Here is a 27,818-nt window from a genome sequence, read left to right as displayed (position 1 = left end):
ATTCTTTATTTTTCATAGCCTAAATAAGTACTACTAAGATTTACTTAGTGCTAATAATTGTAGTTTGTTAAAACAAATATGTTTTAAATACATATTTTTTCAAATACATCAACTCAAAATAAAACTTGTTGATCTAGAAAATCGATTACCAATTAACTATCTTAATAACTATTCCATTTATATTAACGATAAATTTCACTTTCATGAGAAATATTTTTCAAACAAATACAAATTATTACAAGATCACAAAAGCTTTCTTGCTTTTCTTTTATTAAAATGTAAAAAATCAATCAAATATTAACTCATTAATAACAAAATTATAAAATAGTTAATGAATAAAAAAGTATAAAATAAAAAGTATCTTTCTTTATAGCATAAAATCAAAAAATAAAACTTAATACATAATATGTATAATAACAATCATTTATATCTTATAACTGTCTTCGTGCAGGGTAAGGAAATACACCATGAGATGAAGTTTGTTGTTCTGTATTTTTATGTTGACCTAAAAATATATTATTAATAAAAAGTTTTTATTTAAGCGTTGAAATAATCATATTATTACAATAAAATCAATGATTATATTTTGAATGAAAGATTAAGATTATTATACATTTATTTTAAAAACACGCCAAATGACAACTTCATAGAATCGCAAATGAAATACTACCATTCATTTTTAACTAGATATTTTATTGTATTACTTAAGTTATAAGATTAAAAATACCATATTAATTATACTTATATCACATTTTTACCTGTTATTTTAATATTCAATGGCGGTGCATTTAGTAAATCTCTGATATCCTCAACAATATCCTTTTTATAATACTCTGTTCTTAAAACAACATCATCAAGTCCTTTTGGATTGAACTCATTAAATTCCTGCCAAATCAAAGTAAATATTAAACTATAAATTGAAACATAATTCCTAATTTTATATAAAACTTCAACAAAAAAAAAAAATTCAAATTCTTAAACAACTTTAAAAAATTTAATTCTATCAGTTAGAAATTTGAGTTTGATTAAAATTCATGTGTTAAAATTATAAAATACCTAAGAATTGCAATTTAACTATTGTTAACTATTTTATATAATTTTTATGAAACTTATAAGGCCATTGACTAACATGATAATTTATAACCATTATTCAATAATAATAACTGGTTTGCCCTGTATGCATGCCTACTTAATGAAATATTTAAAGAGTGAGGGAATCATCATAAAGGGGATAGTTTTGTAGGATTTAGGAGTGGTATAATTACTTTAAATGACCTATAACTATTATATATCATTCATCAATTAAAATACATAAATATGTTTTATTATATAATACAATTATTTTATGTACAAATTAAAGTTAACTTTAATTTTTTATACAATTGTTGAACTCATTGTTTTAGACTTGGGAGATACAATTTGATAATTTTTCAATACAAAAACAAGTTTCTTAAAATTATTAGTAGCATAATACAACTTAATGGTGCAGAGCTCCTAACTATACTTTATTTTTAAAGGTTAAGGCTAAATTATTAACACTTTTATATAATATTTTAAAATGGCTATTAGATAGAAACACGCAATTTTTATTCAGAATAATAAAAATTCAGAAGTATTTTATTTACTTTGGTGAACCTTGAACATATATTATATGTTAACACAAATTAATACATAAATAAAAACTTCTGACTATAAATATTAATTTTAATATTTTCAATTACTTACAATAGAAAGTGTTGCATTGGGTGTAATAAATTTTTTTTGGAAATGATTCTTGATAAGTTGAATTTCATTTTTGGTATTTAACGGTGGCATGTTTTGCAGTTGAACTTTTATGACAAAATCTTGAAACTAAAAAAAAATGTATGAATTTAAAATAATAATATTAACACAGATAAGTTAGGTCAAGAAAAAACTAAATAATTCATTAATCAACAAAATATTTAAAACCTTTCTATACAAACTTTAAAAGTATTATAGTAGTGAATCAGTTTATAAATCTATTTTGAATCTTGTAAGTGACACAATTAAAAATATTTGCATGATGCTTATCTCACTCAATTTTAGAGATAATAAAATATCTTTTAAAATATGATAAGTAAAAAAAATATACTTATTCATACAAATTACTGGACTACGTAAGTACCTTTTCTAATTCTTTTGGCAAATCCATTATATCTTCAGCTTTTACTAGTTCTGTATTTCCATAATCCAAGTAAAAAACATTGTAATCATTATCAATTATGTCGATTATAAGAGCTCGAGAATACATAACCATATTTATTAACGACTGAACACTCACTTTATCACCAATTTTCAAATTTTTTTTAGGAATATTATTATTAGCTGAAAAGTTAAATGTATATAATATAAAATAATTAAATATACGTGCTTAATAATAAAGTTATTCTTACCATTTCTATAATATTTCAACATAGTTTTATTAAATGCATTAAAGTTTTCAATAAATTCATATGAAGCATCACGAATAAAAATTGAATTAAAGTTTTCAAAATTAGTTATGAAAACAGATGAACCGCTCTTAATAGGATGAGATGGTTTTTCAAGTATACTTTCTTTTGTCTCAGGAAGAACTAATACGAAAACAAAATTCATAAATATTACAATTCAATTAAGTAAATAATATTAAATTATTACTAATTTTTCTTTCTAATCGTCGTTGCTGAGATATAGGAACAGAAGAAACATCATTAGAAAATAATTTTTGTATTTCATCATTAATCGATAAATTGCTTTGTAATTCTTTTAACACAACTTCTTGTTTATGCCATTGTTCAGATTTTTTGTCGTATTCCTATTAACACAAATAAGGGTTTTAAATTGTTAAAAATATTGTGCTGTCATAATATTAAAATGAACATAAATACTATACCATAATATATGTTTTTCCTTTCAGTGAAGATAGATATGAAGTTATCTTAGTATTAAAGTTCTTGTTCAAACCGGCAAGTGTCACTCTACGAACCATATTTGGTACCTGAGAATAATTATAAAGTAATGAATATAGTTAATTACTGAATATAAATTTAATATTGTTTACAAAATAATGTTAAGTTTTAGTTTTTGAAACCTTGGTATTGTATATTCTACTATCAATAATTTACAAATTGTTTGCAACGTAAAAATATTATTTTAAATGTTATTACTTATTGATAAATAATAATATCAAACTATATACAATTTAGAAACAGTTTATTTTGGTATATAGTCAATAATGAAATAAATACTTATGGGTTTACGGCTTTACGTTAATACATGACATTTTGGGCCCTTAAATTTAATTCCCGGTAACATAAAATAGCCCAATTCACCTTTGCTGCTAGGATAACAAAAGCAGTTGCCTTGGAACACAAACAATTTTTTGGGGATTGCTTTAGTGACTAAGTATTATTTCTCGTAGGGTCGAAAAATATATTTTACCTCGGTTTAGCACTTTTACATGTAGTAACTGATTTCTAATACAGAATATTACATTTTGTATAATGTAATATTCTTTTTTATTATATTTATGATAACTTTCCAAAAACAAATTCTATGTATGAGAGTATTTTTATATATTATATTGTTTACCAAAAAGCCAAGCAGCATTTACTTATCATTAAATAAAAATAAAATAAAATAGAATCAAAATTTTAATAATAAAATCTTTTTCACTGTTAATTATGTGTATGCAAAGGCTGTGGCAGTGAGTTCTAACCAGGGACTAAGATCTTATTATATACAATAATACAATGATACAATTTAAAGAGAGCTATGGTATGAACCACAATGTAGAGAAGAGAAGATGATAACACTCAGTTTGGTCTGGAAAAAAACTGGCTTATTTTTTAAGGCAATTTTATAGTTCAATAATATCCACCAGGAGTACCACAAACTTTGAAAGCCAATTGTTTAAATAATTGTTCAATAATAGCATTATAGCCACTACGCAATTATGCATAATACCATAGTGAATAAATAAATAAATAAATATTGTATTTGAGATGAAAAATACCTGTGTGTGCCTATGCATATTTATTGGTATTTTAATGTAAAGTATTCATATTGCAAATCACATTTTGTGTTATAGCTTCATCGTGTAGATTAAATGATATAATTTTTTAAATTTTAATTGAAATTGAGACACATGGTTTTGGTGCTGATCATTTTTGTTTTAATGAAGTTAAATATTTAGGGTAGTTTGGAAAAATTGATGGTACAGATCTGGGTCTTAAACTAAGATATTTTTGCTTTGTAGTTCTATGCACGAACCCTCGTGACATTTCAATTTCAAAATGTGTCACTAAATCATCTGATTGAAAATGAAGTGCACAAACAAAATCCTTACAACAAATCTTTTTATCTTTGCGTGGAATCTTCCTTTCCCAAATATTTAACAGCTAAATATCCTATAATAGTTCATATAACAATGCGTCAAAAATCTAGTTTTAAATGTAATTTTTTAGTTTTACTTATAATATATTTGTTTTAAATTTAAATTTTAAATGTTTAATTTGTCTATGTTGTGTACAATTTCCATGTGTATGAAACATTTTAAAATAAATGTTAATTATCATATAGTTATTAATAAAATTAATAATTTTCATTTTAAACCATAGTATTTAAAGTATCGATATCAGCAATCCAAGAGGGGGGGCAGGCTATAACCATATTACCATATTATATTAAATATTATTTTATATTATATTTAATTAAAAATTAATATTAAATTAAAATATGGAAATTTACTCACAAATCAATATTTCTTGTTATTAGTTGTACAACAGAATATTGAGTTAAAAATATATTATTAAGTATTTATTATTTTTGTTTTTTGTTTAGCCTCCCCAGATAAAAATTCTGGCACGCCACCACTGAATATGATCTAGAACCTTTGGAGCTCGAAACAATGTTTTTTTTTTTTTTTTTTTTTTATTTAAATATAAATGATATTTACAATCTGTGTTTTACATCACAATAAGCAAATTGGATAATTTATGCACATGTTCAACTTGAAAAATATGAAGAGGGAGGCCAACCAGTGATGGAACCCAACGTGAATTTATTTTAGATTAACAAATCTCTGCAATATTTTTTTTTGAGCCTATGAATGGGATTTATGGGATGAGTAGATGAGATTTGTGATACTAACGGGTTAGTATGGGAAGGTAGTTTGTACAATGTTATATTTTTTCCTTCAATTCCATTAGTATATCCTGATTTACAGCCTAGTACACAACATTTATTAGGTATTTTTAATTAATGAATTTACCTATTAAACTTTTGAAAAAAATATTAATTATTGTTAAATAACTCAATAGTCAATAACCTATGTTTAAATGAACAGTCATAGTTCTTACAATAATTCTAATAAATTAGGAACAATATTGGGAGGTAATTTCTATTTTAAATTTTAAAATACTGTTTGTTATGACTGGAATCTGGAAGTCTACCTCTATATATTTATTTTACATATTATTAAGTCTATATTCAATGTACCAAAATAGTAAATAATTAATATAATCGTCCCTCAAGTAATGTGGTGGTATTCATGTTAACTAAATTAGTGCCGTCAAAAATTGTGCCACTTTTTTCACAGAGTATTATCACCTTCTCTATTCTATATTGTGGTGTGAACTTAAAGTAGATAATATAAACCAGTTAGTTAATAGATTTAGTTATGTATAATTATAATTAAGTTTTAATTTATCAGTAATTATGGTCATCTAATCACTTGGGCTTATCTAGCTAAAGGATATATTAAATCTAAATTTAATGTAACAGTACAACAAAATGTTCAATGCAAATTCAATATTCCTATTAGTGGTAATGTTCTTTACTGAATTTTAGTTGTTAAACTCATCTAACAGAATTGTTCAGAGAATTTTGCAGGATAATTTTCAATTTTTCCATAAAAAATTAAATTGTGCAACAACTTGTTCTGAATGATTTAAGTAGAAATATTTAATTGTATAACATGTTCCGACAATTGTTACATAAAAATCATGTAGTTTTGCTTAATTTTATAAGGTCAGATGAAGCACATTTTCATAAATTTAGTGTGATTAACAAACAAAACTACCTACTGTTTTTAAGTTTAAAAACAACTTGTAACCTTAAGAAAGGCTTTATCATTAAGAATTTTGGGTCTGTATTTTTTTGAGAAAAACAATGCAACTGAATATTAAATTAATATCTGAAAATTATGTGGAAATATTGAATAATTTTTTTTAAGTGGAATTACATGGATTAGAAATACAAGATCACAAATTAAAGTTCTAACAAGATAATGCTACAGCCAAACTGCGAGTGATCAATGAGTATTCTAAAAATAATATTTCTAAATTGTATGATCTCGCACGATAAAATTGTCACATTCTCCAGATTTAACACCTTATATGGTTTTTTTGAAATCTAAGTTTTTATCAATAAGTTGCAAGCATTATTTATGTTAAAAGAAAAATTAGATGGGTAATTACAGCAACCAATGTAAATATGCAATTACAAAGAGATATGGATAGCATATTTTAATATTTGAAAAATCATTACTAAAAGCAGTTAATTTTATGTTTACTTCACAATTTCAGGTAAATATAATCTGTAAATTATTTTATTAAGTTCTATTCAATTGTATTTTTACTTACCTTATTTAATGAAACATAGTTGGGTAATGAAAATATATATTTAGGTGGTATCATATCAATTTGACCAATATCAATTAAAGAACATTTAATCCTATTTGAATCATCCATAGATGACATTTGAACTCTAGCTCTATAAATCCCATTAAACTTTGTAGAATATACTGCAACAATATCATTGGGCTTTGGGGTTATTGGTTTGTAATTTTCACCTATAAATAAAAAAAGATTTTAGTATAAACAAGTTCAGTTTAATATTTATAAAATATTGATATACTAATCAATTAAAAACAAAATATTAATAATAAAAAATTCTAATTTTAAAATAAAATATTCATAAATCATAACACTCATAAGTCATAACCAAACCTGAGCCCAATAATTAAGCTTATCATAAATCCATATTTACCAACATCAAAATAGTATCACATAAAGCAAAATATTAAATCCTATTTTTTATCTATTAGTTTTATATACATAAATATAAGCTTAATTTTTGTTATTATACCTGCTATTACACATACCCTCCCTTTCTTACTAAGTTCTAGTTCACTAAATTACTTATAACATATTTTGTATCTTTAGTATGAACATGTTGATAAATCGCTTATCTCCGTATTGTTATTTAGTTTTAGAAGTAATAACTGTAACTAAAAGTTATATCTTACTATTTTCTTCTTTAAGTTGGTCTAGAACATTCTTAAATTCTTCATATAATTTTATTTTCCTTACAAAAATATTGTCAATATTATTTCCAAATAAAAATTCAACACGATCTCCGCTCAAAATTTGCCAATTATTAATATTTGAACCTAAATAATGAAACATACACTATATTATACTATAAACAATTTTAAATACATAAAAAGATACAATAATAGTTAAAAAAGAATTCAAAAATATTTTTATTTTTTTTTAATTACTAGACAAATATTAATAAATAACAATTCCAGAAAAAAAAATACAGAGAAAACTAATACACACAAATTAATCGTATAAATGAAAAGTAATAATTATAAATATTATAAAATTAGAGATTACAAGAAATTATGAATAGATGTTCTTATTATTAATCTTACCATTACTTTTTGTTACTTGAGCTGATTTAGGCTTATTAGAAATGTCAGATTTATTACATATCTTGATTAAATCGTCAATAATATCATGTCCATTACTTTGCTTAATTAAATTTACTTCATTTAAATAATTGAAATTACCCTCATCGTACCTCTGCTCAAAAAATATAATACATTTCATATCCATAATTATATAAATAGCAAACAGATTAAGACAAGTAACAATTTTTATTTAGAACGATAATTAGATAAAATATCTAAAAACACAACTTATCCATAAGAGATAAATTAATTTTAAAATTAAATGAGTTACTTATAAGTTAGTCACGTCTTAGCTATTAAATATCAAATGTTTTAAAAGTTTATTTCAAATTCAACTAATATTAATTAATTTTTTAGACTTAATGGATTGCATTACTATTATAAAATATATCTTAAATTAATTTATGATTCAATTACTTAGCATCATATTAGATATTTATTATTTGAGGCCAAAATGTAATTAAATAGATTATTGTTGATACAAATAAACTAAAAAATGTTTTTATTTACTAAAATAAAAAGGTTAATGTGGGGTTTGTATAAAAAATACAACCAAAAAAATAAAAATATTAAGAACTGCCGAAGTTAATAACTATCAACTAGATAAGCAGATAACATTCTATTAAAATGGTAAAAAAAGTATAACTTACTAAAATTAATGGAATTGGATCATTATGCCACAAGTTATAAAAATAATCTTTAACATCTGAAGTAATTATTAAATCTGTTGTCCCTTTAAGACCAACCTTTACAGCTAAACCAGGTATCTATAGATAAATACATTAAATATATTAATAATGTCAATATATAAAAATTAATACAAAAACAAATTAGATTTAAAATTAAGATATTACATTTTTTAAGCTACTAGGAAGTTCAAAGATATTTTCAGCAAGCACATTTATATTTTTCCCAATATCAATTAAAAATACTGAATACTTCTCTTCACATTTATCAAGTACTTTAGCACGGAAAATTTTATCTTCAAACTTCACTCTTACAATATCCTTATATTTAGGCGTTTCTTTTACAACCATATCTAAAATAAAAAAAATATTATTTTATGTTCAAGTGTCAAGAATACATTACACACATTTAAAAGTTGGCAATATACAAATTACAACACTCAATAAAACTTATAAATTAAAATTAACCTATACAAGAAAAATGATTATTATATTAAATAATTAATAATAATAATTACATTAATAAATTAAATAAAAAGTAAAAAGATTGGCAAGTGGTTACCGTTTCAGTATGCAGTGATGAGAGGGCCACTTAATTAAAATTTATATTTTTTATATATACATCCTATATTAGATATTGTATGTCATTATTATAGATGTGTTAAATTTGAATACAAAAATAGTTATCATTGTATATGAAAAATGATTTTGAATGGAAATGATTTGTCAGCCTAGGATATATTTTTCATTGGGTGGTGAAAAAGGTATGGTTAATGTTTTAATGACCCAAATATCCCAACATTAAATCATGTACAGAAAATGACAATTAAAACAATTAATGTATGTATCAAGTTTCTATGACTAGTAATTTTTAACTATAACAAAAATCTAAAATTATTTTATGGTAAATTATTATTTTAAGCGTACATTTTGGCATAAAAATTTAAACATAAGATAAAAAAATTATAATTCACCATGCTTAAACTTCTTATATAACTATTTTAAGCCAAACTAATGAAAAACCTTGTATACATTTTTCAATTCTTAGCTACTCATGCAATATTTTTTATAGATTTTTAACTACAAAATAATTTGCAAATTTTCAAATATTTTATGAATTTTTTACTCAAAACTACTAGCAAATTTTTGCAATTTTGACACACCTATTTTGTAAAAAATTGAACTTTAAACACTTTAAAAAAAAAAAATGTGAGTAACAAAACCTTGTGTTAAATTTTCAAGTTTTTAAGGGACCTAAAATTGTTTATGGTTATTTCAAAGAAAAATACTTTAAAAAATCGAAAATTTCAGTTTTCTATAAATAACTCTAAAAGAGCCAGAATATTTTGAAAATTTAACTATACAATATAGATAACGATAATATAAACATTTGGTGAAAATTTCAAATATTTACTGTAACTAGTTTTTGTGTTACAATAACATAAAAACATTGATTTTGTGTAAAAATTACTATTTTTTGGTCACATTTTTTTTTTGGTTTTTCCTGATTTTCATAATTTAAGTATAGCAAAGACTAAAATATTCAACATAGTTAAAAACTGATTTAGCAAAAATATTCTTGTTTATTCTTGATTGTACTTAGTTTTTGTTGATTTTAAAAATTACTGGAAATTTTAACTTTTGACCCTCTTCCCATCCAGTACTAACTAGATCTAATTTGCAACCAGAAGTCACCTCTAAATTTAAAAATCGAACCATTTTTGTTGTCCCAGATGATGATAGAAACAAATAAAAAATAATAATAATAATAAATGTCATTATAAAATTTAAACATACATAACTCCGCCTAGAATCTATAAATGTATTATAATTATTATGCATGTGTACACAAAAAAGATAAAAAAATTATAAAAATTGGTTAAGAGTGCATAATAAATATCTTCTATCTTAATCAAAAAACCCCATTTCAATTAAGATTATCCAGATGAAATATTTAATGTTTTCAATTTAATATGAAGATGAAACACCACAGTGTGTGTGCTTATATAAATAATTACAAAATACAATTTACACATAATAGAAAAAGTACAAGCCCATATTAATAAAGTAGTTAACTTTAAAATGAACACAACTCATTAATAATTTCCTACACACACATGCATCAATATAATCAAATATGTTATAATTGAAAATTCAAAAATAAAGTCACTCTGTTCAAGTATGTGTGTATCCTAAGTATATCTCATAATTGAGTAAATCACTATGATATAAACGGTGAATTCAAGAAAAATGATTTGCATACAAATAATGGTATAGAACTGTCTCAGCTTGGACAAAGCCTCTATTCTAAGGCTATTTAGTAATATTACTCAAAATCTAAAATAGCTTAGTTATTTTTAATTTTAACATTAATTAAACAAATTTCAAAGTTGGATAGACAATAATATTAATAACAAAAATGTTTTCTTAAGATTAAAACTATTTATCGTGTAGATATTATTAATAATTTATACAACTATAACTATTACAATTACCTTTTGCCATTTTAGCATTTATAATCACACTATAATTTTCTGGAATAGTACTATTTTTAGAACTTTTACACAGGTATAGCTGGTTAAAATCTTCAAAATGACTACAAAAAACAGTATCACCAGTACTCAGTTCAATATTTGATATGACTTCTGGTTCAGATGAGTTTATTAACAATGTCTCATTTTTAGTAATATCTTGAGCTTTTTGTGTAGATTCTTCTGTAAATTAAAAAAATAATTAAAAATATATCATAATAAATAGTTAATATATTGACTATAATAATCATTTAAAATTAGTAGGGACTTATAGAAATATTCTCTAAGTATGAGAAGCTACATTAATTTTATGAGTATAATAAAATGAACCACTAACAATAATATTATATTGTATAATCCAATTAAAAATATCCACTCTACTAATATATTAAGTACAGACGACTTATTGAAAAAATATTAAAAGATTTAATAGGTATCAATAGCACAATAAAACATATACAGAGGATGATTCTTTTATCAAACAACACTCATTATTTCAAAAAGTATAGACTTTTTAGTTTTTCAAAATTGAAGATCCATACCTTTCTAGAATTTTAGAACTCTTCTAAATTTTCACCCTTATATTTATTAGGTAAACCACTATCAACTTTTAATTTTCAAATGACAACCTATACTTAAAATTTCATAAATTAAAATTTTCATTTTTTTCGTTAATCCGTTAATGAGATATAGCTTCTCAAAATTGGGTAGTTTTGGGAAGTGTTTATTTAGTGTAAATGTGTCATAACTTTTCAGTAGATAAGTAGTAATATTAGTCCAATTAATTATAATTATATGATGATTGATAATAAGCTATGGCAGGTAGTAACAGGTATAAATATTATCACCTCTCTCAACTACACCATGAGGTCGGCGATATTGAATACATTACTAATAAAGCTACTGGATTTTACAAATAAAAATCTCAGTTTTGACGGTGCTAATTAGTACTGATGTATAACACCTAAAAACCTTCAAAAACCAATCAACTTTGAGCAGCTATAACTCACCGGTAGATCAACAAATGTTAAACATTTTACGTAAAAATTCATGAAAAATATGGCTGTATTAGTTTATAAAATTATTAGCATAGTTTGCCATTTGAAAATTAAAAGTTGATAGTTTTTTATTATTAAATATAAGAGTGAAAAAATTTTTTATTTTATTCAGTTGTAGAAAAATATGAATCTAAAAATATGAAAAAAAATCTATACTTTATTACTTTTTGAAATGAATGTTGTTCGATAAAAAAAAAAAATCACCCAATATACAATAAAAAATTAGCTAGAGTTAAATAAGAAATATGCTTTATAAAAATAAGTAATTAAGTTTAAACTAAATTATAGCTGAAATATAATACACTGAAATCGATAACTTGGTCATTGAAAGAAGTAGGTATTTGATTAGTTTAAATAATATAAATATTTGTTGTTTAATAATAATAAAAATGAACAGAGAACAAGATTAATTAAAAATATACCTTTAGTAACCATTGGTTTGCCTAAAATTTTAAATAATTCTTCAAAAATATCAGAATTATTTTTTCTTTTTAAATTAGCTTCCTTTAATCCATTCGGGGTTCCTTCATCATATTCCTAAAATTATAATATAACTTATTAACAAACTTATTAATTTATAATTTAATAATCAATTAATTTAAACATACATCTGTAATTATGATAATTAATAACTAAATATTATGCAAAAATAATTATTATAATACGTGTTATTTTATCCAAAATGATGAAGAAATACCCTATAAAGAGGGATCTTACTTTATTTTATTTTTTAAGTTATGAGTAATTTAACATTTTTTAACAAAACCAAATCTTTTATTGAGGTGTTGGTTTATGGAGTAATTATTAAAAAACTTTAAAATAAAAATAAAATTATGTTTAAATGTTGAAAAGTTTTAAAGAAATAATAAAATGCATAGTAGGTTTGGTAATAATAATTCTTATAAATACTAACAATATACAAAAGTTCGTCTTCTAAATCTTCTAAATATTTTGATACTAAACTATTTGTTTTTTCAACTATTGGTGATCCTTTAATTCCAATTTTTACACACAAACCAGGTATCTAAAAAAAATGTATAATTATATGAATTTATTAACTATATTATGTATTACTAGAATTATTGTATTTCGAAATTATTTTTACTAATGTAATAACATAAAATTATAATATAGAACTACCTTTTTTAAATCTTCAGGTAAATCAAAAATGTCATCAACATGAACAGTCTCTTCATTTCCAAAATCAATAAAAGATATATAGAAACTATTGTTATCAACTTTTTTCAATACTTTTGCTCTATACGTCATATTATCACTAAACATTGCTTTAACAATATCTCCTACTTCAATGTCTAACTTTTTTGTTTTTGCTAAAATAAAATAAATATATTAGTTTAAAGATGGATAAGAACAAATATATTATTACTATATACATTTAACAAACAATTAATGAGTGTACCATTTTTATAATAAATATGAGTTAGTTTAAAAGTGTTTTGTACTACAATATTTTTAAAATAATTAATTATATATCATGAATTTTTAAAATAGAATTGTAGGTTAAATACAAAAAGTATGTTCCATAGTAATAAAGAAAAATATCTTATTATTAACTTATTTTAAAACACCAATATAATAATAATTTATCCATACTTTGAATTATACTAAAATTCTTAAACATTTGCTAATATTATAAAATTAAAAATGAAGATAAAAAAAAAACAAAACAAAACAAAAATTAAAAATTAAATTTTTTTCTATGTATCAAAAATACCAAATTTTAAATTTTGTTACAAATTATAGAATTTAGTATTATTTTCTAAGTTTTGATATCATATAAACAAATTCACATTTGCAGCAAAATTCACTTTATATTTTTCATAAGTCATAAATGTATAAAGCTACATATAAAAAAAAACTAAGTAAATGCTCTGCTATACTGTAGGTGTCAAGTATACCTCATTAAGTAAATCAAAAGGTGATAAATTCCCAGTAATTTTTAAAATTAACAAAAACTAAGTACAATCAAGAAAAAACAAGAATTTTTTTGCTAAACCAGTTTTATAGTAGTTTTGTGATAAATTAGAAATATTTGTATACAAAAGCAGAGCTTGATCTAAACTATAATCATTAAGTTTATTTTATTTAATATTTTTGCATCATACAGATTTTCATAAATAAAAATATTCCGTAAATATATTTACGTGACTTTCTCCTAACCTAAGTATAAAAACCAATGAAGCAAAATATATAATTGAACTTTCTAATCAAAAATAGAAATGTATTTAGCATACTTAAAAATCTCATGAAAATTAGTTATTGAAACTTACTGTTATCTTGAAATGTTCTGGTAGTCACATCATAGAACAGCTTTAAATATTCTTCAGAACTTCGAGAAACAAATACTGAAGTTGAATCATGAAAGTAGCGTATATGAACTAAATCTCTGTTCTTAAGTGGTCCTAATTTAAAGTCAATAACACCTGGTGAGTTTTTGTCTTCTTCAATTTTTAAATGATCATTTTCAGCTATAAAGTTAAATTATAAATAATTAGTATATTACCTATTTCAGAATGATTTTAAATGGTACAAAATAATAAAAAACAATATAATGGGAAAATAATTCACAACTTTAAATATTTTAATATATACCTCAACACTTCATATTATATTATTATTGAATAGGGCGGGGACAAAGTGGCCGAGTGTTCTAAGGCATCGGTTGCGATGAGCACCGTTGCCGGTTCAAACCTCGGTCACGAGCGGCATCTCCTCGGACAAGTCATGGTGTCTAGAGACAGAGGCCGCCATCCCCCACCCCGGGCATGGCAGAAACCTATGGATGCCCAAATAGAAATTCTGCCAAATAGGCATCCAAACTAGGACTTTGGACCTACTTCCGGCTATATACGCCATACGAAAAAAAAAAAATTAAAATAGGACGGTTCTTTTAATGAACAACAATCATTATTTTGAAAATATTTTATAATACTTTATTAATTTTATATTCTACAGCAGAATATTTTTAGGAGTATTTCGATACATAAAAATAGAAATTAGGACAATTAATTTATGAATTATAACTTTATAAATATTGAAAGTTTAGATGGGATGAGTGGAGGTGCTTGGCGATTTCATGCAAAGTGTTGGTTAATTTAAACTTTAAATACTTGGAAAAATATTCTGCACCTAAATATAAAGTTAAAAATGAATGTCATCATTCAAAAATATAAAAAATTATAACAATAAAAATTATTTTAAAAAATGCTATTTTTTATTATTACACAAGTATTTTTATGTCCCGAGCTAAATAAAATAATTAAAACATCATAATTTGATATCTCTTAGAGAATTAATTTTGAATACTAACTTGTAAAACTATTTTTAGTTTCTTTTGATATTTTAACATTTTCTAAATCATGAGCTTTGGTACATTCGATATCAACAATTTGTGCAACACTAAGATTTTCAAAATTACTGATTGGGATTTTTTCAACGGGTAATAAATTTAATAGTTCAGTGTTAACTATTTTACCAGATTTCAATTCTTTTAGTTTAATATTTTCCAAACCATCAATATTTTCCTGGAAAAAATGTTAGTTAAAAATTAATAATAATAAAAGCTTAAATTATTTAAAACTTACAATACATAGAACTGTACTATCATTTATTAAGTTATCAAAAAACTTTTGAATTTCATCTGTTGTTTTGGCATTTGGAGGAACTTTAATCGCTACTGGAATTGGTAATTTGGTCTAAAGTAAAATAAATTTTATTAAATTAAATTAAAATACATAAATATTAAAACTTTTTAATATACCTTTATTTTTAATTCATCTGAAAGTTCAAATATTTCATTTGAACTAACAAACTCTGTATTTCCAAAATCAATGTAAGAAACGTGGAATTTGTTATTGTTGATATCTAATATTTTAGCTCTATAAAAATCATTAAATGAATTTGAAAATACTTTAACAATATCTCCTATAACTGGATTTATTTTAGTATTACGATCTAAAAAAAAAAAAAACAATTTTTTAATACAAATAAATAAAATTAACAAACCATATTACAAATTATTGATACTATTTTAATAATTTAATTATGTACCAGTAAACTGTATACTTAATGTATATATATTTTTTTTTTTATTGGCCATTGGATAATAAAATTTTGGATTTTAAAAAATGGATAATAAATTTAATACAATGTACACAACACAACTAACCTTCACTATTCATGGTCTTTATAATTATAGGCAAATTATGCATTTCATAATCATCATTTGCATCACTTTTTACAGCTTTACATAAATAAATATTATTAAAATCTTTGAAATAAGAAATAATACAATAATCCCCAATTGTTAATGTAATATTTTGGAAATCGATGATTGAACTTTCACTAGATTTGATTGTTGTGCCTTTGTCTTCACATTTGCTTGAAATTCCTGTTAACATTTAATAACAATAAAAATAAAAACCTAAAGGTAAATCTAAGATATTTTAAATATTAAAAATTAATAATATCTTACCATTATAAATTAATTGATTTTTATTTGATTTTAAAAACTCTTCAAAAATATTTTCAGAATTGTCTTTTCTCCTTAGAGTAATTTCTTGATATCTATTGGCATTTCCTTCTTCAAATTCCTAAAATTTATAAAATAAAATAATCATAGTTGATTAACTAAGTAATGTTTATTTTTCAGCATTTCTACATATTAAAAAAAAAATGTTGTCTCAAGCAAAATATAGTCACAGTAAACAAAATACAGAACAGTTTTTTAACTATTATTACACATATAACTAAATATAAGATATGAGTTTTGTTAATATTTAATTTTTATTACATAGTATTTCTAAAAATACAACTTAAGACTTACCAAGTATAATGGAATTCTTTCAATATTTTCAATAAAAACAATTAAGTCCTGTGTCTTTTTTATTAAAGGTTCTTTAATTCCAACCTTTATAGCTAATCCAGGAATCTATCAAAATAATCATATTATTAAAAAAACAATACTAGACTATATATGTAAATAATAAATGTCTATTAATTTGGGTTATTAGCTTATCCATCATTTTCATGTTTTAAGTGTTCCTAATTTCTTAAAATTTAAAATATAGTTAGATGAGTGATAACTGATAAGGTATAAAGAGATAAAATTATATTTTATGTAGAATATAAAATTAATTTAGAAAAATTTAATATGTAAGTAAAAATATAAAAAAAGTCATACTTGTTAAACAACCCAATCATTAATATTGAATACAATTAGTCATAGAAACTATCATATTTTAAGTATAAGACTAAACATAGGCCAATATTCTTACTTCTTACTTATCTTTGTCATTTATATCCAAAACTAATTGGAGTCAGCCACACTCGTGCTATACAACCCTAGTGTTTTCACTCACCTTTACTTTACTCAAACCAACTATTTTTAAATTATTCTCTATTCTATCCATCTCTTTTTCTGTTATACTCTAACGTCTCTTTCTTTCTTCATTGATATCCATAACCACTCTCTCACTACTTCCAAGTCACCTCTCTTAATATTGCCGAATCACCTCAACATGTACATCTTCATTTTTTCTACAGTAGTTGGCTTTAACTTCACTACTATCTTACTCTATCCTATATAACACTTTAACTATTAAACCGTAATAATAAGCAAAACTGAGAAAATAGAAACCTAATCCATAATATACTTAATAATATTTCCAAATTATATAACCCGTCCAGCGTATCTTGGCCATCTGCTGACGTCACAAACTTAATACTACTTATGTACTTTTAATTATAAGATAGAAATCATAGAAGTCGCGGATGGCCAAGATTAACTGAACGGGTTATACACAGCAAATAAAAAGAAACTAAGAATAATGAATCCTAAAGTGCACCATACTAAATCATTGATAGAACAAAATAAAAGAATTAAGTATCTAAAAAAAGAAATGTTTTTAAATTCTTTAATAAAAAAATTATTATATCAATATAAAGTAAAAATAACAGACACTGGCCCACAACGTAATGAAAAACTCTTTCAGTTAACACAAAATTATAAGCACATGTTCATCATTTAGGTTTCAAAAATGCAATTAATTTTAATATCAAACCTTTAATAAATCATCTGGTAGTTCACAAACAGAATTTGACTCAACAAGTTCACGGTATCCAAAATCAATATTTTTAACACAAATCAAATTACCATCAATTTTTTTAATTTTGGCACGATATTGAGATTTTTTACATAATACTTTAACAATATTTCCCACACTTAACTCTTTTTTACATACAGCAGCTAAAAATTCAAAACATTGTGATTTTAATCATTTGTAAAATGTTTAAGAAATTTTAAGTAATTGTGTCAAAAAATGAACTTACTTTTATCATTTATCAATTGTATCATCACATCATTTAATAGCTGTACATTCTTTAAAATATATACACTTTTCATATCTTCAAAATGTTTTAAAAAAACTATATCATTATTTTTTAAATCGCAAAGTTGATTATCATTATTATGAACTATTGAAGTATTTTCATCAAATTGCACAGGAGTAATTTCTGATTCAAAAAGTGAAAATAATTATAACAAATAAAATAAATGATAGATAATAGAAATAATAACTTTCATAATATTAAATAATATTACCAGATTGTACTGATAAGTAATTCATTATATAATTAGAATTAATATACGATCCATTTTCTAAATCTTTCAACTTCACATTTTCTAGACAATTTTTAGATTTATCATCAAGCTCCTAAAAAAATATATTTAAAATTTAAATTTCAAAACTATAATGAATATAAATATATTATATAAAATACTATAAGTAAAATAATATTTTAAGTATCAATATTTGTATTTTTATAAGTATAAAATAATAAAAATTATCTATCTATTTAGTTACACTAAATAAAAACATAAATATGGTTATTAACATTATTGCTATATTTAAATAATTTAAAAATCTATGTTTTCTTATTGCTTATATTAAGTATATTATATATAATATATATTACGTACAACTACAAACAGCTTTCCAATGTCACAAAACATGTTAAACATATTTTTTATTTGTTCAGTAGCTTGAATATTCTTTAAATCACAGAGTCCTATTTTAACAGCTATTCCAGGCTGAAATTATAGACAAATAAAAATACATATAAATAAAAAATGAATAATGTATGTTTAAATAATAATTGTATAGATATTATTGACAGTAAAACAGACTTTCAAACTATTTGAAAAGTACTGAAACCAGTTATTTGTTTAATAGTTTATTTGTCAGTTCAACTACACCAGATTTTGTAATATGAATTAAGTAGCAATACTTAATATAGGTACAATCCACCAATTTTACTCAACAACATTATATAGTTATTATCTCATGTTTACCATGTTTATTAAGGTAAAATTACAAAAACGTTCATACATCTAACTTAGAATACTTACTTGGTCATATTAATGTTTATAATTTGTTTTTTGTTTTAAAATGAATATTCTAGAAAATAATACTGTTAATAACTAATTTAATATTATTAAATAATTAATAAATTTTTATATAAAGCTGATCTACAGAAGCTGTTTCATAATTATTATTTTTAAATCAGATAACTTAAAAGATGACCAACATTCCATTAACCACTTTACAATTTGTAAAGAATGTAAGAGTTTTTTACTTTAATTATTGCTCAATATAAGATCCAAGATTTAAATGATACTTAATGAACAGTGAACACATTAAGGACATCATATAAGTAATCAATATCATTTATTAATATTGATCTAAAATCTAAATACTATCTTATAAAAATACGTCTTTATACTATTTATAATTTTAACTAGTAATGGTATTAAATATTAGTTATGGTTATGATAATATAGAACACTCATTAATTGCAATGTAATATTATAAAACAGACTGAAAAAAAAAGAAGAAAATCATTTTGAAAATGTTTTCCTTTTATGCATAATATACATAAACTTAATCATCAGAATTTAATGATAATGTACATATTTTTATGAGTCAAATAAAGAAAAAGACATAATTTGAAAAATAATTGTTACATTTTTGGCCTCACATTATGAGATGGATAAAAGTAATAAAATATTTTATTTAACCAAAACCACCTTTAAATAATTAAAATAATAAATTATAAGTAAAAAAAAAATTACCTTCTTTAATTCATCAGCCAATTCATAAATAACATTTGATGGGACTGTTTCAATATTTCCATAATCAATGTAGAAAACATCATAACTTCCATTATTATTTTTTAATATTTTTGCTCTGAATAAACCATCATTTTGAGATGAAAAAACTTTGACAATATCTCCGACAATAGGATTACACTTAAGTATTTTATCTAATGGTTAATATATAATATATAAGTAAATTAATTAGTAATTTATTGTAGAAAAATAACTATAAATATACTTTAAATAAGGTACTTATTAGTTACCTAACTCTGATTACATATTGTTGTTAAACAAATAGTATAAAAATAATGAATGTATCAGTTATTAACACATTCAGTTAAAATTGAACAGTAAAATAGAGAAAAAGTAATAAATGTTTGCAATGAAAATTAGTTAGCACGCACAGTGGTAATATCATTTGTAAAAAGAGTTAAATTTATGCTTATTTTGAATAAAGAAATAACATTTGAAAAATTACAATAAATATTAAATATACTTTAACATCTGTGGACTTGTATTAAACTATGAATATTAAAATTTAATCTATAAAATATAGATAACTAATATTAAAGGTGGTCTTAAATGATTAAACCAAGATAGTCAGTAAAAAACTATAAAGTACCAAAAATAATAAAACAATACTCAATTTTTTCCAATCTGCAAATTTCTTAAATTTTAAAATAATTTATTTTAGTTAATAGATATATAAAATATAAATTTAATTTAACCTGTACTACAAGCAGTTTTGCACAAAGTGTCAAAATCAAAGAAATTATAACTGCCATCTTTGTCACTTTTAATAGCTTTGCCAACATACAAACAAGTAAAATCTTCAAAATAAGTTAAAATGCAATAATCCTCATTTTTTAATGGTATATTGTTTAGTTTTTCCTGACTAAAAGTGCTACCTTTTCGGTAACTACTAGATAGATAAGAGCTGTAAATAAAAATTTTCCTATTAACATATGAATCAAATAAATGACGTATAGTAACCATTAAGTAAAAAATAAAATATTTATACCTCGAATCGCTATTACTGTGACCGTTGCTCATGTTTTGAATACTTCTAATTTTTGAATCATTAACAGAATTAATGCTAAACAAATTAAAAAAATAATAAGCTACAGAAATTATAATAAAAACATTATGTGAACTTAAGATGAATTGTAAATTAAAACATATTAATTAAAAACATAGTAGGTAATCATTAGATATGGTGAAATGTCAAAATTATCCAGTAAAAATAATTCATAACCAAAATATTCCATATAAAAATAAATATAAAATATCTATTACTGTTATGAATATTATGATAAGTTATACATGTTGTTCATTATTATTAGAGCTAAAAATTATATGCCCTAAAAACTTATTAATTATATATACACTATGCCCTAAAAATAACCAAAATATGATCTGAAAAAAAAAATTATTATTATTCTAAAATTTTATTTTATGCTGCAAATAATTTAAATTATTGATAAAAAAAAAAAATGTTTTCAATATTTTAATTTATCTTTATCTAAAAATAAATAACACAATAATTTGAATGATAGATATTTTAATTTTTAGCAGAAATTATTACATTGAAAAATTTATTCGAACAACCCATACCAACTTAATGAGTAAAACATTATAATTTTTAATCTGAAATACGAGTCATATTATCTCCATGCCTGCTGAATACTGATACTCAGAAATTTAATATAAACAATGATAATATTGAACCATGATTCAATGATTCTTGATTTGTAAAATTAAAAATGTTTTAAAAACGTACAAAATTTTAAAATATACTCCGAGAATGCAATATTTACAAAACAAAATCCCATTAGGTATAAAATTTCAGTATAAGCCAACTATATTTTTTAAAATAATTTTATAAAAATAAAATACAAGTACATAGAAATTCAGTCTTAGTTATTAGAATGATATTAACGTGTAACAAAAATTAACAATATTCACTTTATTTATTTTTAATATAAAATTTCAAGATGTAAATTTTTTTTTTTGGAAGATTATAAAAGTTAGTACAACAACCTATGATACATTCTAATGAATTTATAAATGAGAAATTATTTATTCAGAAAGAAATTACTTAGCAATTAACTTCAACAATTAAAAATATGATTATATTTATAAGTATGGTAAATATTAAATAATACTTTTTTTTATTGTTAATATTATTCGGAATATTATTAGTTATTACATAATTTACTCATAGAATATTTTTCCAAGGATTATTTAGTTTAGAGTATTTTGTACAGGGTTATTTTGACATAAAACCACTAAATATAATAGAAAAAAAAATAATATCTACCTCAATTCATTGTTATCATAACCATTTTTCATATTTTGAACAATTTTCTGTTTTGAATCATTAACAAAGTTAATGCTAAAATAAATTTAAAAATTAATGATCTACAGAAATAATAATAAAGGCATTATGTGAACTTAAAATAAGTAAATAAATTGCATATGAGTAAAAGATTATTAAAGAGAGCACAACAAAAATAAAAATAAGTTTTTGTTTGGCAAGAGGTTTTAAGTTTCCTTAACAAACAGAGAATAATTAATTATTGAGGATATATGATGCAAAACATAGGAATTTACACTTTAAGTGCTTTAAATTATGTCAACTTAATATGTAGTTTTGGACATAATCACAAAAACAAAGTCACGAAAAAAGAGGAAACTAAAAACCAATTGTATCATAGAGCAGAGATTCCCGATCAGGGTGCCTCAGACTTTATCTAAAAATCTTGGAATTTTTCGCAAAAATTATTTGAAATATATATATTTATAAGGAAAAAACGATTTCATGAAAAATATAGCACTAAGTAATAAAACAGACTATACTATAAAACCTGTTATACTTCATATAATTTGTAGAAATATAGTGATGGTCAATCTATTTCAACTTTCATTCCAATTTGATTGCTATTGATATCTACTATTGCATTGCTAAATAAAAACAAAGAAATCTATAGAGTGCCTCCAGATTTTTAGAAAATGACTAAAGGTCAGTTAGTCAAGAAAGATTGGGAACCTCTTTCACAGAGTATATAGTTTATATGATATGTACCATACTGAGTGGACAAAAATATTTTGGTCATACACTCTTGGCCCAGTATTTTAGATCACTAAATACATGTGACATTTGTCAGATACCCTACAACATCAGCCAAACACCTAAGCATCCAAATTTGGAGCTTATCCGATATTGGCATTGAACATGTTGAATATGTCTAAAGTACTATTTTGAGAGATATTTAAAGTAAAGATTTGTATACTATTAAATTCTAAGCTTTCTCTGCTAATAATAATAAAATATATTACACCCACTGAAGAATAGTAAAATGAATTAACTTACTCTTTTTTTGAATCTAATAGTTGTTTTTCTTCAACACCGCTTTCCAACTTTTTATCATTACAGTGAACATCAACAAGAACAGCACCGTCATGTAGATTCTATTAATGAAATAATAATAATATTAATGTAAGTAAAACAATACAATCAAAACTAATAAGTATAAATAATATTATTTATATTAAAAAAAGTTATAACTCAATAATTACACTATCTCGCAGCAGGGGTTTTACAAAAAATGTTGTTTTCTTAGGAATGAAATCCTTAAATTTTATCGGTAAAGCCTGTAATAAAAAAATTATTATACATAAGAAAACAATATTTAAACATTTAAATAACTTTTACTTACTAATGGTTCATATGTAAAAAAATATGGAAGAACAAACAGATTTTCTAACTTAGTTTGATAAACAGAGCCAATATCAATTAATTCAATTCTGGTATTGTCAGTTAGAAATTCATTGAAACTAATTAATTTCCCTCTATACCTAAATAAACACAATAAACAATTTATTAGTATACATTTTGAATGTTGTATAAAGTAGATAGTTTAATATTGACTAAATTACCATTCTCCTTTAATTTCAACAGCAACAATTTCGTATAATTTAAATGTTGTAACTTTATCATAAGAACCACTCTGTAATGAAATTGATTGCATGTCTTTCAATCGCTTTTCCATTTTCTCTTTTGTTGTTGCTATATATATATTTTTAAAATCACTTGGAAGCAAATGAATCTATAAAAATCAAATAAATATTAAAATCTTTAATATTTAAAAATCATTATTTTTATTAGTAGTTAAAAGATAGGATTTCTGATATTCAGTTGCTTAAGATATAAATGTATGTGGTATATTTCTCATCCTAAGTTAAATTTTTATTTTATTTTTAATATTATATATACACATATATATGACATATGTAAATACATAAACATACATAAGAAAATACTAATAGACAGACCAAAAACAAGATGGAAAGATGAGGTAGAGAAAGATATCAAAATATTGGGAAAAAATATACATTAACAATAAATTCTATATATATTTTGTTCTTTAATCAATCTCCATTTTGGATAGGTAGAAATATGCCCAAATCTACTAAATTATATTAATTGTGATAGACCTGCATAGGTATTATGTAGAAATACATTTTTATTTTTTAAAGAACCATAATGAACCTGGTAGAACTAGGATATATACCATATAGGATAATGGTATGTATAGATAGGCAATTCTATCTTGAGTATTATTGCAATAATTCATTTTTGTTTTAAATCATTATTTTTTAAAATTATGATGAAATAATTGTATCACCAGATAATTTAATTTTTTTTTTTTTTTTTTAATGAAATATACCATCTATACTGGATTAGTAGAATATGTATATGTGAAGAAAATAAAAGAAAAAAAAACATGGTAAGCATAGTTAAGAAGTCGTCCACTAGTGACCCTCAGTTAGGGAGATTGAAAAAAAAAAGTAAGATCGTCACACTAAAGATCACTGCACCACATTCTTTCCAGTCAACGATGATGGTTATCGGTAAGAGTATTTAGGTTGTTGATTAGTGGATTATACTCCGGCCTACGAGAGATTAGTGCCGTCATGCGCATGTAGAAGATGATGTAGAACACTATTTTCCCCACTGTCCCGCTGTCTAAGCGATTGAGTGGGAGATGTGCAAAATCGAATAAGTTTTGGTACTGATCTCTAGAATAGTATGGTTTTACAGATGTAAGAAGAATCGCAAAATATTAAATTCTTCTTTGTTAATTTAATATATAAATCACAATGGAGTGTGTGATTAGAAATAAATAGAGGAACATTAGCAAATTGGCATAGTTATATTCTAGTAAGTTTGAATTTTGTTTAAATTTGATTTCTTAGCCTTGCCCCGCAATTAAAGAGTAAAGACCGTATTTCTAGATTGGTTTTAATAAAAACAAAATATTTTTTTACCTATATATTGACAGTTGTTTTATAATTTTTGTTTAACAAGGTTTTGAGCACTCAGAAACAACATTAGTCTTTTGGATTTTTTGAGTTGATTCCAAGTTAACCTTTTGTCTAAAGTGAGGTCTAGGTAAATAACTGTATAGGTTGAAGGTATAGGAATGTTATCAATTACTGTAACAGGTGGGAAAGCTCTCTTTATCGTGAAGGTGGTATGAATTGGTTTAGTGTAGTTTAATTTAATTCTCAGTTTGGTATACCATATTGAAATAAAACTCAAATGGGACTGCAGATTGGTAGAGACTTTAAGGAATTTTTGTAGACTGTGATTAAAGCTTTCATCAGCATAATTAACAACGGTTTCTTGTAAAATGGGTTAATGTGAGGCATAGATGTTAAATAGTATAGGAAAAAGAAAAACACCTTAAGGTATGCCTGCATTAGGTAATTAAAACGGGTACAACACGATTGCGAACGTTTTACCTTTTTTATAACACGATTGCAAATGAATGACGCTTATCAAAGAATTTTTATTTTTTTTTAAAAATTTTCCTTGGTAGGAATTCCCAGTTTTTCTTAAATATAAAATGCGGCGTAGAAAGCAAAAAACCCTTATTTTATTAGATACTATTTGATTATTTTTTAAATTATTATTTAAAAATTTGTTATTGACACCAAATCTGACAACACCGCAAAATTAAAGTCAGGTAAAAACGTTCGCAATCGTGTTACCAGAAAAGGTCCGTTCGCAATCGTTCCATTCGCAATCGTATATTACCCATTAAAACTATTTTGGAAGTAAAGAACCAAAACAAACTTGAAAATAACAATCAGTTAGATAAGACTTCATTAGAAGAAACAACTAGGATAGGAAAAAATTGCTAAATTTGAAAAGAAGACCATCATGCCATACCTGATCGAATGCCTAAAAAATATCTAAGAAGTCACAAGAAAAATATTGTTTATATTCGAGAAAGGTTGAGTTTTATAATTTAAAAACAGAGTGAAGTATGATAACAGAATTGGTATTAGCTCGTTATTACTACCAGCCACTGAAGTACAATAACCAGAAAGAACCATTAAAAATAAAATTAATAAAATTTTAAATAACTTCAAATAGAAAACCACAAGTCTTGAATGTTTGTGTCTTCTCTATTGTACCTACCAAGTTATAATAACAACTATTTATAATTTCTATTTTATGAATAATAAGCATAAAGAATGTATACTTGTATAAAAACAGGTGATAAAAAAAAATATATTTATTGTTGCCTATGGATCATCGAACAATAGTACAACTAATTGGGGAAAATATTAATATATTACAGATAATATATTATGTTTTTTTATAAAATAACACAATACGTGGAATATAACTCTTCAATAATAATTGAGATCAACTTCACACTCATTGCACTTAGGTATGTAAACATTTTAAACCTGGATCTGCAAGTTATGACCAGTTAAAAAGTTAAGCAAGCATGTAGCATGTACACATATTAGTTCTACGTAGTCTTGTATAACGATAATGATTAGGTACACAAAAATAATATTTGAATAATAAATAATGTTAATACCCACTCGCCATATTATTAAACATGAAAAACCACGATTATAATTTGTGAACATACCTCAGTCCACGTGTTCATAGGCAAGAACTCCAAGACTTGTTTGGACGTAAGAGGAGTCAACCCCATTTTTATATGTGCGTGTACTAATTAAAAACAAAAATGATATTTAGAATAAAAGTAACTAAAAAAGGGTAAAGAATTTTGCAATAATCGATGAATTTGATTATTAAAATGTCTGCATGACCACAAATGCGTACGAATGGAAACGAAGAACGTGACACTTGTGGTTTGTCATACACAAAATGTCAAATAAAAGGTATTCCTGTCTTCTGACTATCTGACTATATTTTTAGTTTCGACATTGACCGTTGATTAAATGGAATAGCGCACGCCGCATACCGAACCTGAAAAAAGATAACCCTGAAATGTAAAAACCACAGTTGACCAATTACCGGAAACCACAGACTTAGATAAATGCCGGAAACAAATAACCATGCACTGTCTTAAATTTTATTAATGAATCGACAATTTAAATGATTGTTATCAATAATATAACCGTCAAGATAATAAAATCACTAACATATTTTGTACACAATGATATTACGTATGTTACGGGTGGTTACGGTAATTACTAATTATGCTACATCGGAAAATAACGTTATTCGCTGGTTATTCACTTATGAATGTGGAATCATTATTTTCTTGTATATAA

General features: G+C 23.6%; 1 protein-coding gene across 1 annotated transcript; it reads right to left on the bottom strand.

The window, feature by feature from the left end:
- Positions 1 to 232: 232 nt before the first annotated feature.
- On the bottom strand, positions 233 to 27,818 carry LOC114131858 (uncharacterized). Its single transcript, XM_050201296.1, has 37 exons — positions 27,573 to 27,818; positions 27,167 to 27,510; positions 24,150 to 24,319; positions 23,930 to 24,068; positions 23,790 to 23,864; positions 23,584 to 23,681; positions 22,531 to 22,605; positions 21,232 to 21,306; positions 20,939 to 21,147; positions 20,187 to 20,377; positions 19,035 to 19,145; positions 18,657 to 18,768; positions 18,386 to 18,568; positions 18,118 to 18,302; positions 16,881 to 16,985; positions 16,530 to 16,647; positions 16,224 to 16,445; positions 15,816 to 16,009; positions 15,640 to 15,750; positions 15,366 to 15,579; positions 14,326 to 14,523; positions 13,175 to 13,365; positions 12,948 to 13,058; positions 12,457 to 12,571; positions 10,941 to 11,159; positions 8,614 to 8,798; positions 8,410 to 8,526; positions 7,721 to 7,871; positions 7,310 to 7,453; positions 6,645 to 6,853; positions 2,894 to 2,998; positions 2,659 to 2,815; positions 2,415 to 2,594; positions 2,147 to 2,346; positions 1,726 to 1,851; positions 759 to 885; positions 233 to 505 (listed from the first exon to the last, which is right to left on the bottom strand). Exons 2-37 carry the CDS (start codon positions 27,230 to 27,232, stop codon positions 432 to 434), a joined length of 5,262 nt encoding a protein of 1,753 aa, XP_050057253.1. The 5' UTR covers positions 27,233 to 27,510; positions 27,573 to 27,818; the 3' UTR covers positions 233 to 431.

The sequence above is a fragment of the Aphis gossypii genome, chromosome 2 (assembly GCF_020184175.1).
Source record: "Aphis gossypii isolate Hap1 chromosome 2, ASM2018417v2, whole genome shotgun sequence".
NCBI lineage: Eukaryota > Metazoa > Arthropoda > Insecta > Hemiptera > Aphididae > Aphis > Aphis gossypii.
This window is presented reverse-complemented; position numbering and strand designations above follow the sequence as displayed.